This window comes from Penicillium rubens (genome assembly GCF_028828025.1).
Source record: "Penicillium rubens strain IBT 27055 chromosome Unknown utg000003l_segment0_segment0, whole genome shotgun sequence".
Classification (NCBI taxonomy): domain Eukaryota; kingdom Fungi; phylum Ascomycota; class Eurotiomycetes; order Eurotiales; family Aspergillaceae; genus Penicillium; species Penicillium rubens.
The window spans coordinates 4,490,207-4,503,341 of record NW_026890601.1 but is presented as its reverse complement, the minus strand read 5'-3'; the positions used below and the strand labels follow the sequence as shown (position 1 = coordinate 4,503,341).

General features: G+C 50.5%; 4 protein-coding genes across 4 annotated transcripts; 2 read left to right on the top strand and 2 right to left on the bottom strand.

Moving 5' to 3' along the window:
* Nucleotides 1-16: 16 nt before the first annotated feature.
* N7525_007920 (ABC transporter ATP-binding protein) lies at nucleotides 17-4,309 on the bottom strand (the record flags this gene model as incomplete). Its single annotated transcript, XM_002568343.2, has 8 exons — nucleotides 17-691; nucleotides 790-977; nucleotides 1,036-1,151; nucleotides 1,237-1,766; nucleotides 1,821-1,996; nucleotides 2,053-3,230; nucleotides 3,286-3,942; nucleotides 3,996-4,309. 8 exons carry the CDS (start codon nucleotides 4,307-4,309, stop codon nucleotides 17-19), a joined length of 3,834 nt encoding a protein of 1,277 aa, XP_002568389.2.
* Nucleotides 4,310-5,454: 1,145 nt separating this feature from the next.
* Nucleotides 5,455-8,442, top strand: N7525_007919 (isoleucine--tRNA ligase ISM1; the record flags this gene model as incomplete). The annotated part of the gene is made up of 1 exon (XM_002568342.1): nucleotides 5,455-8,442. The coding sequence occupies one exon, from the start codon at nucleotides 5,455-5,457 to the stop codon at nucleotides 8,440-8,442; it is 2,988 nt and encodes a 995-aa protein (XP_002568388.1).
* A 388-nt stretch (nucleotides 8,443-8,830) lies between these two features.
* On the top strand, nucleotides 8,831-9,957 carry N7525_007918 (opsin family protein; the record flags this gene model as incomplete). The annotated part of the gene is made up of 5 exons (XM_002568341.1): nucleotides 8,831-8,964; nucleotides 9,014-9,080; nucleotides 9,147-9,634; nucleotides 9,693-9,827; nucleotides 9,876-9,957. 5 exons carry the CDS (start codon nucleotides 8,831-8,833, stop codon nucleotides 9,955-9,957), a joined length of 906 nt encoding a protein of 301 aa, XP_002568387.1.
* A 381-nt stretch (nucleotides 9,958-10,338) lies between these two features.
* On the bottom strand, nucleotides 10,339-12,864 carry N7525_007917 (uncharacterized protein; the record flags this gene model as incomplete). Its single annotated transcript, XM_002568339.1, has 3 exons — nucleotides 10,339-10,723; nucleotides 10,794-12,657; nucleotides 12,771-12,864. 3 exons carry the CDS (start codon nucleotides 12,862-12,864, stop codon nucleotides 10,339-10,341), a joined length of 2,343 nt encoding a protein of 780 aa, XP_002568385.1.
* Nucleotides 12,865-13,135: the final 271 nt, after the last annotated feature.

The window sequence follows — 13,135 nt, the reverse complement described above, 5'->3', positions numbered from 1 at the left end:
AAGATAGGATGCTTCATTAAGTGCCGAGGTTCTGAGCCTCGCACATTTTCGGATAAAGACGGCCTTTCATCAGTAATTCCTCATGAGTTCCAGACTCAGCGATCCTGCCCCCGTCGAAAACGCAAATCATATCGGCATGGCGAATAGTAGACAAGCGATGGGCAACCGCGATCGTAATTCTATCCCCATGGGAAGCAGCCTCATTCAGCGCATCTTGGACAATTCTCTCCGACTGAGTATCCAACGCACTTGTTGCTTCATCAAGTAGGAGTAAACGTGGATTTCTGAGTAGCGCCCTGGCAATGGCGATGCGCTGACGTTGCCCACCAGACAGCTGTGTCCCATTCGCCCCACAGAGAGTCATAAGGCCATCGGGCAGAGAAGAGATAAATTCCCACGCGTTGGCAGCCCGACATGCAGCTTCAATATCACTGTCAGGAACCGTTGATCCGTCATCAGTCGGTGTCCCCATGGCGACGTTTTCGCGAATGGTGCCGGGATAGAGGGTGGGTTCCTGCTGCACAAGTGCCACTTGACCTCGATACAGCCACGGATTCAAGCTATCCAATGTAAGTGCGTCGATTTTAATGTGACCGGCTACTGGATCGTAAAAGCGTTCGAGCATGCTAATCATCGTACTTTTTCCACAGCCAGATGCGCCGACGAATGCGACAAATTGTTCTTTTTCGATCTATACAATATATTAGCAGCGAACAAGGACAGGTTTATGGCGTCAAGTGGGTAGACCACAGGACAGGATTGAAAAGAGGACAAGTTGGGCTGACATACGTGAAGGTCAATGCCACGTAGTACACGAGCGTGAGGTCTCATTGGGTAAGAAAATTGCAGGCTTTCCAAGTGCAGAGACTTAAGGTCGCCAGGGCCAATGTCACGGTTTTCGTCGGTCTCTCGAATGGTAGGCTGGAGCTCCTCCAGCCCAAATATGTAATTGGCAGCATTTGTTGCCTTTGTCATGCCTGTATAACTATTAGCAACTCACTTTCGCCTCCCATACAGGTTTGGAATGCATCTTACTGCTTGAGAAGCCAAAAAGGATTGTAGCTTGCTGGCCAGAAAAAAACACACTCAAGAAACTGATGAAAAAGTTCACCATGCTCACATCTCCAAATGAGACAAGACGGCATCCATACCTAGAGACGATCCGGTGGTTAGCATCCTGTCATCAAACCGAGAACAAGCCACTTCGAGCATATGGAACATATACGACAAACATACCAGAAACCGAGAGCCAGGAAAGAGTATTCAACAGTCTGAGTGAATGCGAAAGGGAGCATGATGAGAAGCACTGGCTTCGTAGATGTCGCATTCGCTCGGTCAAGCTCCTTGGTGTATCGCTCCAAAACTGACGTCTCAATCGCCAAGGAGGACACCGTCCGGATAGCCGTCACGGCTTCTGAGGCAATGGATGCGCTTCCGCAAAACATCTTCGAAATTTTGTGGTCCATTGCACCCTCCATTCTGATGCGAGCGTAACCAGAAAGGAGCATGGGTGGAAGTCCTGCTAAGATAATAACAAGACCGAGCTTCCATGCATATGCCAGTGCTAGGACGGAGCATGACAATACACCGACCGTTGCTACCAGTATCAGAGCAACATTAAACCCCATAAGCTCAAACACAGCCTGTGGATAAGAGTCGGCACGGCTGGTTAGTGCCCCTGTGGTGTTCTCGGCGCGATCAAAGAATTGCAGGTCTTGCCTCATCATGTCATTAACGACTTGTTTCCGGTATTTATGGTTCATTGTCTGGATGAGTTAGTCAAGCCAAGATATACTCATACATCACTGGAAGAGACTCACCTGTGCCACAACATTTGATGTCCACCCAACAACGAAGTAGACGACGAAAGCTCCAAGTCCCAGAACCAAGAACATGAGAGCGAAAAAGTTCCCTTTCGTCCGCATAGCTGCACCTGTGAACTGAAATACTTCGATAAACCTGGACATCAAAATAGCTTGGCCAGGGAAAGACGCAGCTACAATTTGGTCAGTCTCAGTTCGCGGGAATTGGGCTTAAAAATGCTAGCCTCACCTCCAGCGAGACAAGACAGAATCAGAATCGCAAAAGTCCAATTTAGCTCAGGGGTCGATTTCACCAATCTCCAGACTGTGTGGAGAAGCCCCAATCTTTTCCAGTTGTCAAAATCATCCCGACTCAACCGTTTCTCCAAAGCTGATCTCGTCATAGTTGAGCACCGGGTCAATTCACCAGTCAGTGTGACATGGTCTTCCTTATCTGTTTCATCCGAGCTATTCGACACATCTTCGGGGTTCTGCGCGGCCACAGACAAATCCTGGGCTTGCACTAGGCGTGCGTAGGCGCCATTCGAATCCAAAAGCGATTTATGAGTGCCCTGTTCGAGAATACGGCCATTTTCCATGACGACAATATTATGAGCATCTCTTATGGTGGCTAGCTTGTGTGCGATGGTGATCGTTGTGCGTCCCTTCGAAACATTGTTTAGTGCCCGTTGCACAACTTCCTCGGCATGAGGATCAAGTGCACTCGTTGCTTCATCCAGAAGAAGAATTCGGGGCTGGGAAACAATACTGCGAGCAATTGCAACCCGCTGTTTTTGACCACCGGATAATAGCCCACCTCTCTCTCCAATGACTGTATCATATCCATTGGGAAGTTCCGTGATGAAATCATGGGCGAAAGCAATTTTAGCAGCGTCCTGTATCCGGGCCTGCTTCTCGGCTGCGGATTCATTCTCCCACGGTGTGCCCACAAGGCCATTGGCGATATTCTCAGCAACTGTTCCAGCGAACAAAACGGGCTCCTGTTGAACAAGTCTAACCTGCTGGCGTAGCCATTTGAGGTTGAACGTCTCGATAGTCTGGCCGTCAAGCTTGATCGTTCCCGACAAAGGATCGTACCAACGTTCGATCAGCCCGACGATGGTGCTTTTACCAGACCCGCTTGCTCCGACGAGCGCAGTTGTCTTCCCGGCAGGGATATGCAATGAGAAATCATTCAACACCTTGACGTCAGGGCGCGTAGGGTAGGCAAACGAAATGCCACCAAAATCGAGATATCCCGTAACGTCTGTCGGTCTTTCTCCGGACTCATCAAACGGATCAATCCTAGACGTCCGGTCCATGAGCTGGAATAGCTCTGCCGCTGCAGAGGCAGCGCGGACAAAATCAATCACGTAAGGCAGTATAGATGTCAAGCTTGTAGCTGCCACAACGACAGACATGAGCACACTGCAATTACCATGATTAGCATCGCCAGCTGTAAAATGACTGAGACTGAACAAACGTGAAAATATCTCCTGATTGCGCGACCTCCCCAGTCGATACCATTTTTATACCCTGCCAAAAGCACAAGCCAAACCCTGCAAAGATGATGCTGTACTCCGTGGCAAATAGACAGCCAAAAAGAGGGCTTTTCTTGTTTCCGAGATTCCTTGAAGCTTGCAAGAATCTGTCAAAGTCGCGTAGCAGTTGTTTCCGAAGTCCGAACGCCTGTACAGTCCGAGAGCTTGACAAAATACTTTCTGCGAAAGCTCCAGCCTGCGCGTGGACTTTGAGAACTTTTGTTTCAATAGAAGCTTCAATGGCAGAGCTGATTCCTAGGGCGAGAAGCATTGCTGGGGCAATACAACAGCAAATGAGAGTCAACTTCCAATGAGTGACAAATGCCAGCACGAAGGCGGATATAAAAGTAGACAGGCCCTGGACAACAAGGCCCAGCTTTTCCGATATTCCACTCTGGATCAATCGTCCGTTCGAGGTAGCTTGCACGGCAATCGATCCACTAGCGCCAGAATCAAAGAAGGCAATTTCCTGGGTCAGACCTGCTTTCAGATACAGGCGGCGAATATTTCGCGTGATCCGGTACGCGGCAATTGTAAACAGTGTGCTGTATCCATAAGTTAAAAAGAATCGGCAAAGGCCAATGACAAAGAAGTAGAGACTATCTTTATATTAGTTTCTTCTGCTGATCTGGATTGAACGCAGGGCACATACCTGAGTCTCCCTGCTTCGCCTCGGAACCTCGCAGGATCTATACGACCCGACGTGTAGTCAGTGATGACTGTGATAAACTGGCCAAACACTAGATTAACAAGAGCCATGCCGACGCCGGACCCCAGTGCGCAGGCAGTGGCAATGCCCTGCATGGTATACACCTTGGACGAGCCATACTGAAAGATCCTCTTCCTGATGTTAGCCTTTAAGCCTGCGATGGGAGGGGGTGATACTACCAGGTAACCATTAAATGCATTTGTTTGTTCCTCAGCTCCCTGTCCATCTGATCTATATTTCACGGATTCTTTCTCCATTGTAGATGTTCAGGCGAACCCCCGTTAGGCGAGCATAGGGTCGACTTTGCTCTATTTTGACGATGTACGATCCAAACACTGTGTTGGGGAGGACATAACGATAATTCCTAGCCATCGAGATATGCGGCTGTTTTAGACTTGGATTCCACGGGTGGTCATGCGGCTATCCGGGGTCCGCGGGCTGCACTGCTGATGGTTTGGGTGTCTTGGCCTGGCCGAAAATCCTCTCGGGGTTCCGCGGGGCCCGATCCCTCGCAACGTATTTACATATGCCAAACTGGGATATGAGTTTCCCTAAGCCCTCAACGAGAACCTTGGTTTTCGTGGCCTAGTGGAATCTTGCCGTATGTTATTCCATCAACATACCAAGTTACTGAGTAGTAAGTAATAACGAACTACGTCAGATAATATGTGAGGGAATGACGGGCTAGAAATTAGTATTCCTTATTCCTTATTTGTCCTTTGATAAATATGGATTATTACAATTATTACCCATAGCCAGCTGAAGTTCATTCAATATCTTGATGGCCTTGCCCCAATAGATGCGAGAGGAGGCTTTGCTAACTTTGCTCGTACGCCCGACCCGCCTCTTCTGGACGCCCGGATACTACTCATGTGGAGTCTTCACAGTTCAATACATCCATTGAGTGGACCGTTTCTCACAAAATGGCGATGTGCTTTACACCTCGTTACCGGGATGTGTTGAAACTCGTTCGATCATACATCGACGAAAGCGTGATCCGCGAGTACAACATTAGCGTTGAGACCTGGGCTGCTGATATTTCAGATATAGGATCAAGGGTTCTGCCACTCCACACCGACTGTTTGCACTGTTTACATGTATCGGAGGAGACAAAGGCTCCCCTCTTGTCCAATCTCTCCTCTTCTTCCCATTCCCCTTTCTTTACTTAGTATATTTATATATGTAATGAAGTGCACACTTTTCTTTAGCACATTTGTACAGCAGGAATGATGGATTAATGTATGTTGTAGTCGGATGGGCTTATAGTACTACTAGTGTCTTTAAATATTTAAAAATACTGGCGGAGTCTAAACCCTTTCTGGCAGGCATGTTTTTGTAAAATGCCAAGACTCTTCTCTTCCTGACCTTCCCACCTTATCACTTTCTAGGGATATGCTGGACAATGCCGGAACTGGCGCGGTCAATCCCCCGCTCATGGACCTCGACATTGACACTTCCTAAGTCATCATTCCCTCCACGTGTATCGCCTGTCGACCGGACGAAATACCTAAAACGATGCACCGATGATCTTTATGCCTGGCAACGCCGTGAAAGGCCCGCCGACCAACCATTTGTCCTGCACGATGGTCCGCCATATGCAAATGGCGACCTCCATGTCGGACATGCGCTTAACAAGATCTTGAAGGATATCATCTGTCGCGTACAATTGGCTCGCGGGAAGAGGGTGCGGTACGTACCAGGCTGGGATTGCCATGGACTGCCGATCGAGCTCAAAGCCCTCCAAGGCCTGCGTGACGCGGACATCACAAGTGAAACGGTCAGTCCGGCCGTTATTCGCACATCCGCAAGGAAATTGGCAAGACAAACTGTGAAGGAGCAGATGAAAGGATTCCGTGGGTTCGCAGTCATGGCCGACTGGGAGAACCACTGGAAGACCATGGACAAACAATTCGAGATGCGACAATTGGGTATCTTCCGTGAAATGGTGGACCGAGGCCTCATCTACCGAAAGTTCAAGCCGGTGTACTGGTCGCCTTCATCGGGTACCGCTCTTGCGGAAGCAGAATTGGAATACAAGGAAGATCATACCTCGACCGCCGCCCTCGTCAAGTTCCCTCTTGTCGATATCCCTAAGTATCTCTTGGAAAACCCTCTTCTCCGTGGAAAGGACCTGAGTGCGGTGATTTGGACCACTACACCCTGGACGCTGCCTGCCAATGCTGCTATTGCAGTCAGCGAGTCTTTGGAATACACTATTGTCTTGTCGGAGAAACACGGTCATCTTCTTATCGCCCAATCGCGGTTTGAGTACCTCCAGAATATGCTGAAAGAAGATCTCTCTGTCATTGTGCCGTCTATCCTGGGGTCTGAGCTGGCGGAGAAAACTACATATCGACCACTATTCAAGGGGCCTGAAGCTCAGCCGCAGCCCATATTCGCCGCCGACTTTGTTACTGCTGATTCTGGCTCTGGTATGGTTCACTGCGCCCCTGGTCACGGAATGGACGACTACGAAGCATGTCTTGCGCGTGGCATTCCTGTGTTCGCTCCCGTCAACGATGAGGGCAAATTCACAGATAAAGCTATGCCCCTCGATCCTACGCGTTTAACCGGAAAGCCTGTCTTGGGAGAAGGTAACACTGCAGTGTTGGAATGGGTGGAATCGTGTGATCAGTTGCTTGCCCAACACAAGTACGAGCACAAATACCCTTACGACTGGCGTTCCAAGCTTCCGGTCATTGTTCGGGCAACCGAGCAGTGGTTTGCCGATGTGGCCGATATCCGCAGTAGTGCTCTTCGAGCGTTGGAAGATGTCCGGTTTGTTCCTGAGACTGGAAAGCAACGGCTCGAGAACTTTGTCAAAAACCGGAGTGAATGGTGTATCTCGCGACAGCGCGCGTGGGGTGTTCCAATTCCTACAATCTATCACCGGACCACTGGAGAGGCTGTCTTGACCAAGGATAGTGTTTCACATATCATGGCCACAATTGAAGAGCGGGAAATCGATGCTTGGTGGACCGACAGTGCGGATGATGCTGCATGGATTCCTCCGTCCTTGAGGAACGAACCTGGAGCGGGGTATCGACGTGGAACGGACACGATGGACGTTTGGTTTGACAGTGGTACCAGCTGGGCCGAGATCGATGTTCCCATGGAGGGACGGAGTCATCCAGCCGACGTATATCTTGAAGGTACCGATCAGCACCGTGGTTGGTTCCAGTCGGGTCTTCTCACGTATATCTCACACCAGCTCGGTTCGGGTCAATCCACGCCTCGTGCGCCATTCAAGAATCTCATCACCCACGGTTTCACGCTGGACGAATATGGGCGGAAAATGAGCAAGTCCGTTGGCAATGTGATCCACCCACAGACCATCATGGATGGAACTCTGCTGCCTCCTCTCAAGCCCCGTAAAGGCAAAGGAAAGAAGCAACTTGAGAACCCAGAACCCGTGTACGACGCTCTTGGCCCAGATGCACTTCGCATGTGGGCGGCGAGCAGCGACTACACACGCGACGTGGTGATTGGAAGACAAGTGCTCCAGACCGTCAACACCAGTCTCCACAAGTTCCGTGTCACCTTCAAGTTGCTGCTGGGTGCACTTGCCGATTTCCATCCGGAAAACGTTGTCCCATACGGGCAGCTGCAGCTGGTCGATCGCATTGCACTCAAGCACCTTTCGGACATGGTACTCACGTCGCAGAAGGCGTGTGACAACTTCGAGTTCTACAAGGGCGTGAGTACGATGAACCGGTGGGCCAACCTTGAGTTTTCTGCATTCTACATGGAAGCGATCAAGGACCGGCTCTACACCCTTGGTGAGGACAGTACTAGTCGGCGTGCCGCACAAACGACCTTATTCTACGTCTACAACCATCTTCAAGAGGCGCTGGCTCCTATCACACCAGTTCTTGTGGAAGAGACATGGGAATATACCCCCGAGTCTATCCGCACTAAATCTCAGCATCCCCTGCAGCGTGTTATTTCCGCCCCGGCTCCGGAGTGGCAGGATTCAGCCCTGGACACCAGCTACCAGGAGCTGACGGTAGTCCACTCCGCCATCAAGAACTTGCAGGAGCAGGCCCGTAGTAAAAAGCAGCTTGGCTCCTCCTTGCAGTCCTTTGTCCACATTGTGGTCCCCAGCACTGGGTTATTCCAGCAGTATTTGTCAGAGCTCCCTGATCTCTTTGTGGTGTCATCCATCACCCTGTCATCCCATGGCGAAGCTCTCCCGACCGAGATCAAGGATGCTGAATGGCAATATGAGGAGACATTTGAACTGGGTGGCCAACCAGGCAAAGTGTATGTGTACGCGCCACAGGCCTCCAAGTGCCCACGGTGCTGGCGGTACGCCATTCCGGAACCGGTGGCGGTCGAAAATACGATCTGCGACCGGTGTGAGACAGTGATGCATGAGGCAAACGCCTAGAATGCTGTACAAGTCTGTATATTTATTCTTATGTATTATATCGATCATCTCCAGAGCAGTGATTGGACATGGCAGCCAATTTGACAACTGCAGTACAACCAATAATGTAGAACATCAAACAAATTAAATACCAAGTTGAAAGGAATAATCCTGTAATCCAATTAATCTACTAATTTACTAATAAATTAACTAAATGTACTAACTCCCCATGTACAATGTAGTGCTATAGTTGGCTATGACGACAGTATCCAGTCAATGACGGTTGTCCCCAATCATCCCCAAAATCCTGCTTTGATGCATTGCTTCGTCATACCATTCATATATTGCTTTTGCTCTTTTGCTCTTTTGCTCTTTTGCTCTTCTTCTTCTACAACTTCTTCAATTCAGCATGATTGATCCTTTTGATAAGTTTACTACTCCAACGGCGCCCGCCACCACGTCCTCAGTGGCGCCTATTCCCACTGTTATTCCGGGATCTCAGGTCTACCAGGAACTTCATGATGCAGGAAAACGGACTCTATGGTATGTGTATAATATATATTTTACTGCCAAATTATTCTAACATTTATAGGGTTGTCACTGTGTTGATGGGCGTCTCCTCGCTGGTGTTCTATACTCTGGCCGCTCGAGCTCCTCTGGTGAGTTGATGCATCATCTCTTCTATACTTTACATATATCTTTACATATATCTAACATCTACCCAGTCTAAGCGGATCTTCCACATTCTAACTTCCCTGATAACCACCATCTCCTTCATAATCTACCTGGCCCTGTCAACAGGCCAGGGCATAACAACCAAACATGCCACAATACACGAACGCCACAAGCATGTCCCAGACACCGACACAGAGTACATCCGCCAGGTCCTATGGCTGCGCTTTGTGAACTGGGCACTTACAACCCCGCTTCTTTTCATCAACTTCGCCCTTCTGTCGGGCCTCCCAGGCGCAAACTTACTCATCGCGATTGTCGCCCACTTGATCATGCTTGCAACAGCTCTATTAGGCATATTTTCAGGCCACGGCCGCGAGCGCTGGGTCTGGCTAACCCTCACGTGTATCTCCTACCTGGTCGTGATCCATCATGTAGGCTTCCACGCCCAGCGAGCGGCGAAGAGCAAGGATGTCCAGGCAAGACGGCTCTTCGGGTCTATTTCCGGGTCTGGGATTGCTATGCTAGCGCTATTCCCTATGTGAGTTATATTCAGAAGGGCATTACTGAGCCGGTTTGCGGGTGCTAATGTTGAGTAGTTCCCTCGCGGCTGGTGCTCTTGCGCTTAGATTGAGCGTTGATACGGAGACTATCCTCTTCGCTATCCAGGATGTCTTTACGCAAGGTATCCTTGGATACTGGCTTCTGTTCGCTCATGAGAATACTCCTGAGATGTGAGTTTCAATTCAGCCTCGGTGTTGATGTCATGCTAATTGCTGTAGTGCGCTATATATGGAGGGATTCTGGTCCCATGGTGTCGGCAATGAGGGAGCTATTCGTATCTCCGATGAAGAGGGTGCGTAAGGAAATGACTTCTCGCTTACATGCAGATTGGAATTGAGGTGATGGGATCTGGATATTTCTTCTCTCATTTCTTTCCGTTGACTATCTGATTTCTCTTCATCTTTCTCTCAATTCTCAGTTCCATCTAAGGTTTGGTTTGATGTGATATGAGCATGGTGATATTGAGACTTGGCCCTACTATTTTACATTTTATTTTTATTGTCCGTACTCTACATAAAGAAGCAAGAATGACTTGAACAAATTTTTTTTTTTTTTTTTTTTTTCTTACTTATACAAAGCCGAATGATATTTCCCTGGCGGCACGCTCAGCAGAGCCCCCCGGAGAAGGCTCTGATGAGCGTGCCGCCCCCGATGGACACGGACCTCGTCCGTTCACATCCTCTAGACCCGCAGGCCGTCCACCGCAGCGGTGAGCTCGGCAAGTGTCTCCTCACCGAGCTCGACAGCCCCGGAGGGCCCGGCCTCGCCGCGGGCCACTCCGAACTGGTCCGAGTGACGAACTCGGACGTCTCGCTGGGCGCGAGACAGCCAGAAACCGCAGTCGATGCAGTCCTTCTTGAAGTGAACCTCCTCGAGGTTCTGGAACCACAACGCGAAGGCATCCCCGTCCACGGCGAAGCCGGTCAAGGTGAGATGCTTGACCGGCAGGTATGGGGGGACGGGGAACCCGGTGCAGCGGACAATGACCTTTGCCTTCTCGATGCAGTACTTGTCGAGGTACTCGCCGTACCCGATCTTGGTGCTGATCTCTCCGTCGCCTTGGCCACTACAGGTGAGTCAGGTTAGCATACTGTCACGTCTCTTTGTCACATAACTCTCAGTTGGGTACAACTTACTAGTAAGCGGGCTCGGCCCACGACTTAACGTTCATCACCCATCCCTTCGTGATAGGCTTCCACCCACTTGGTCCCACAGGCTTCTCAATATCCAGACCCACTGCCATTTCTAGCTCGAGGGTGACTAGTCGGGGGTTCAACCACACCACCTGCCAGATCACAGGCTGGTAGGACTTCATCATACCAACCAGCTTTAGGACGCGCAGGTTGCGGAACTGGGTCAGGGGCCGCATCTGTTCCAGGGTAAGAAGGGTGATTTGGATCTCATCCTCTAGGTCTGCGGCTTCTTCATCGCTGATGACATCACTGGGACCATCCGGGTCCGAGTCGTGGACAGCGCCCTTTTCTTTCGCGTTCTTGGTGTCGGTGCCCAAATTTATGATGACAGAGCTCTCACTGTCGAGATTCATCATGAATCCGCCAGTCGCAGGGTTGTCGTTGGATGTCTCATTGTCGGTAGCACACTTGGTGTTGATGCCAGCCTGGTCAATGGTGGCTTGCTCGGCAGCAGACTTCTTCGAGGCGGGCTCGTCGGTACTAACAGACTTGGTAGCATCATCGTTCTTGGCGGTGGTCTTGTCAGTCACCAGATGGTCGCCGGTGGTCAGCTCCTTGGTAGCACTCTCCATGTTAACGTCCGTCTCAGCAGTGCCCTTGCCGGCAGGCAGGTTGTCGGTGGCAGAACCCTTGATGCCAAGTTCAGCCGTGGTGGCTTCAACAGACTTGGCAATGCTATCATCCTCAGTCGCCTTGTCAGTCGTAAGATGGCCGCTGGTAGTCAGCTCCTTGGTAGCACTCTCCATGTTAACGTCCGTCTCAGCAGTGCCCTTGTCGGTGGGCAGGTTGTCAGCGGCAGAACCCTTGATGCCAAGTTCAGCTGTGGTGGCTTTGTGGGTAGCAGAGCTCTCAATGACGAAGTCAGTGATGGTGGCCTTGTCAACCATGGCAATTTTGTTTTTGACGGAAGATTTGATGTTGGGACCAGTCATCATAGTTTTGTCGACAATGACCTCTTCAGTCACGCCACTTTTCTTGATATTCTGGCCATCATTGGGATCAACAGGGCTCTTGGGGGCGACCTTGCGAACATCGAAAAACATGTCCAGTTCCAGAACCGACTTGCTGCGAGGGATGTCGTCCCAATTTCCGCCGTTATTGAGATGGGCCAATAAGCTGATCCGAGAACTGCGAGCTGGGTGAGGAGCGGGCACGGTTTCAACGCGATGGTCACTTTCCCGCTCAAGCCACTCTTGGAAACTGATAACGCTGAGCAGGTTAGAAGCTCTGGGAAAAGGGTGAGCGTCCTCGGCTGGGTCGGGGGGAGCAATGTCCATGTTGGGAGCAGAAGGTCCTCTGTAGAGAGAACGAAAGGCAGGACGGGGAGGTGGGGGGATGGGAGGAAGAGGAGAATCGGGAGGAATGTAAGTGGATGGAGGTAAGATCTCAGGACGGGGAGGTGGGAAGATGGGAGGAAGAGGAGAATCGGGGGGAAGGTAAGTGGATGGAGACAGGATTGAAGGACGGGTGGGCTTTTGAGGCTTGACAATTCCTTCAGTGGACGCGAGGATAGGCCCGCGGCGCTTGAGACTGAGTGACTTAAAGGAAGGCAGCTTTGGAAGGCGTAGACTGCTCCTCTTCGAGCTCTTCTCACTCTTACCGGGGCTCTTCCCGGGAGAGTTCGTGGTCTCGGTCCCTGTAGGAGAGGGCTGAGCGGTATTCCGGAGTAGCAGGTTATTCAAAGAAGCAAGCTGAGACCGTTGAAAGCGGCTCTTCCTCTTCTTTGGACTCTGTTCAGGAGAACTTGTGACTGCAGTCTGAACAGGGTCCTTAGAAGGCGACTGAGTGGGGCTCGGGGCAGTTAGGGCTAGGTTGTAACAGCATTAGCATGATGTATACATCAACGGGCACGCTTGCTGGTAGGGCTTTGGGGAATTGAATAGAACAATGATCAGTGATGCAGCATAGTAAAGAACATACCTTGTGCCTCATTCCTCTCAAGCTCATCGTCGCGTCTCGTCTCATCTTGCCATAACTGGTGTCCCAGGAGGCTTCTGTCCCAGAGTTCGCCCATTGCACGCTCGTTTACGTTATCCGTGTTGATTTCAGATCAAAAACAATGGAGAATAGATGAAAGCAAGTACTGAAAGGATGGAGAAGTTTGGAGGATGAGAGAGACGAGAAGGAAGAGGAAGATGAAGAGGTACAACCTCCAAGAAAACTCCAAGCGGGTGTTCGTCGCGTTAACGTGCTCTCGAGGTAGGTACCATTTCTCCCAAGCCTAATCCGCCGAAACCGACATCGAGGGTTCCGGTTCAATCTGCGCGCTCACTCTTATTATAGTT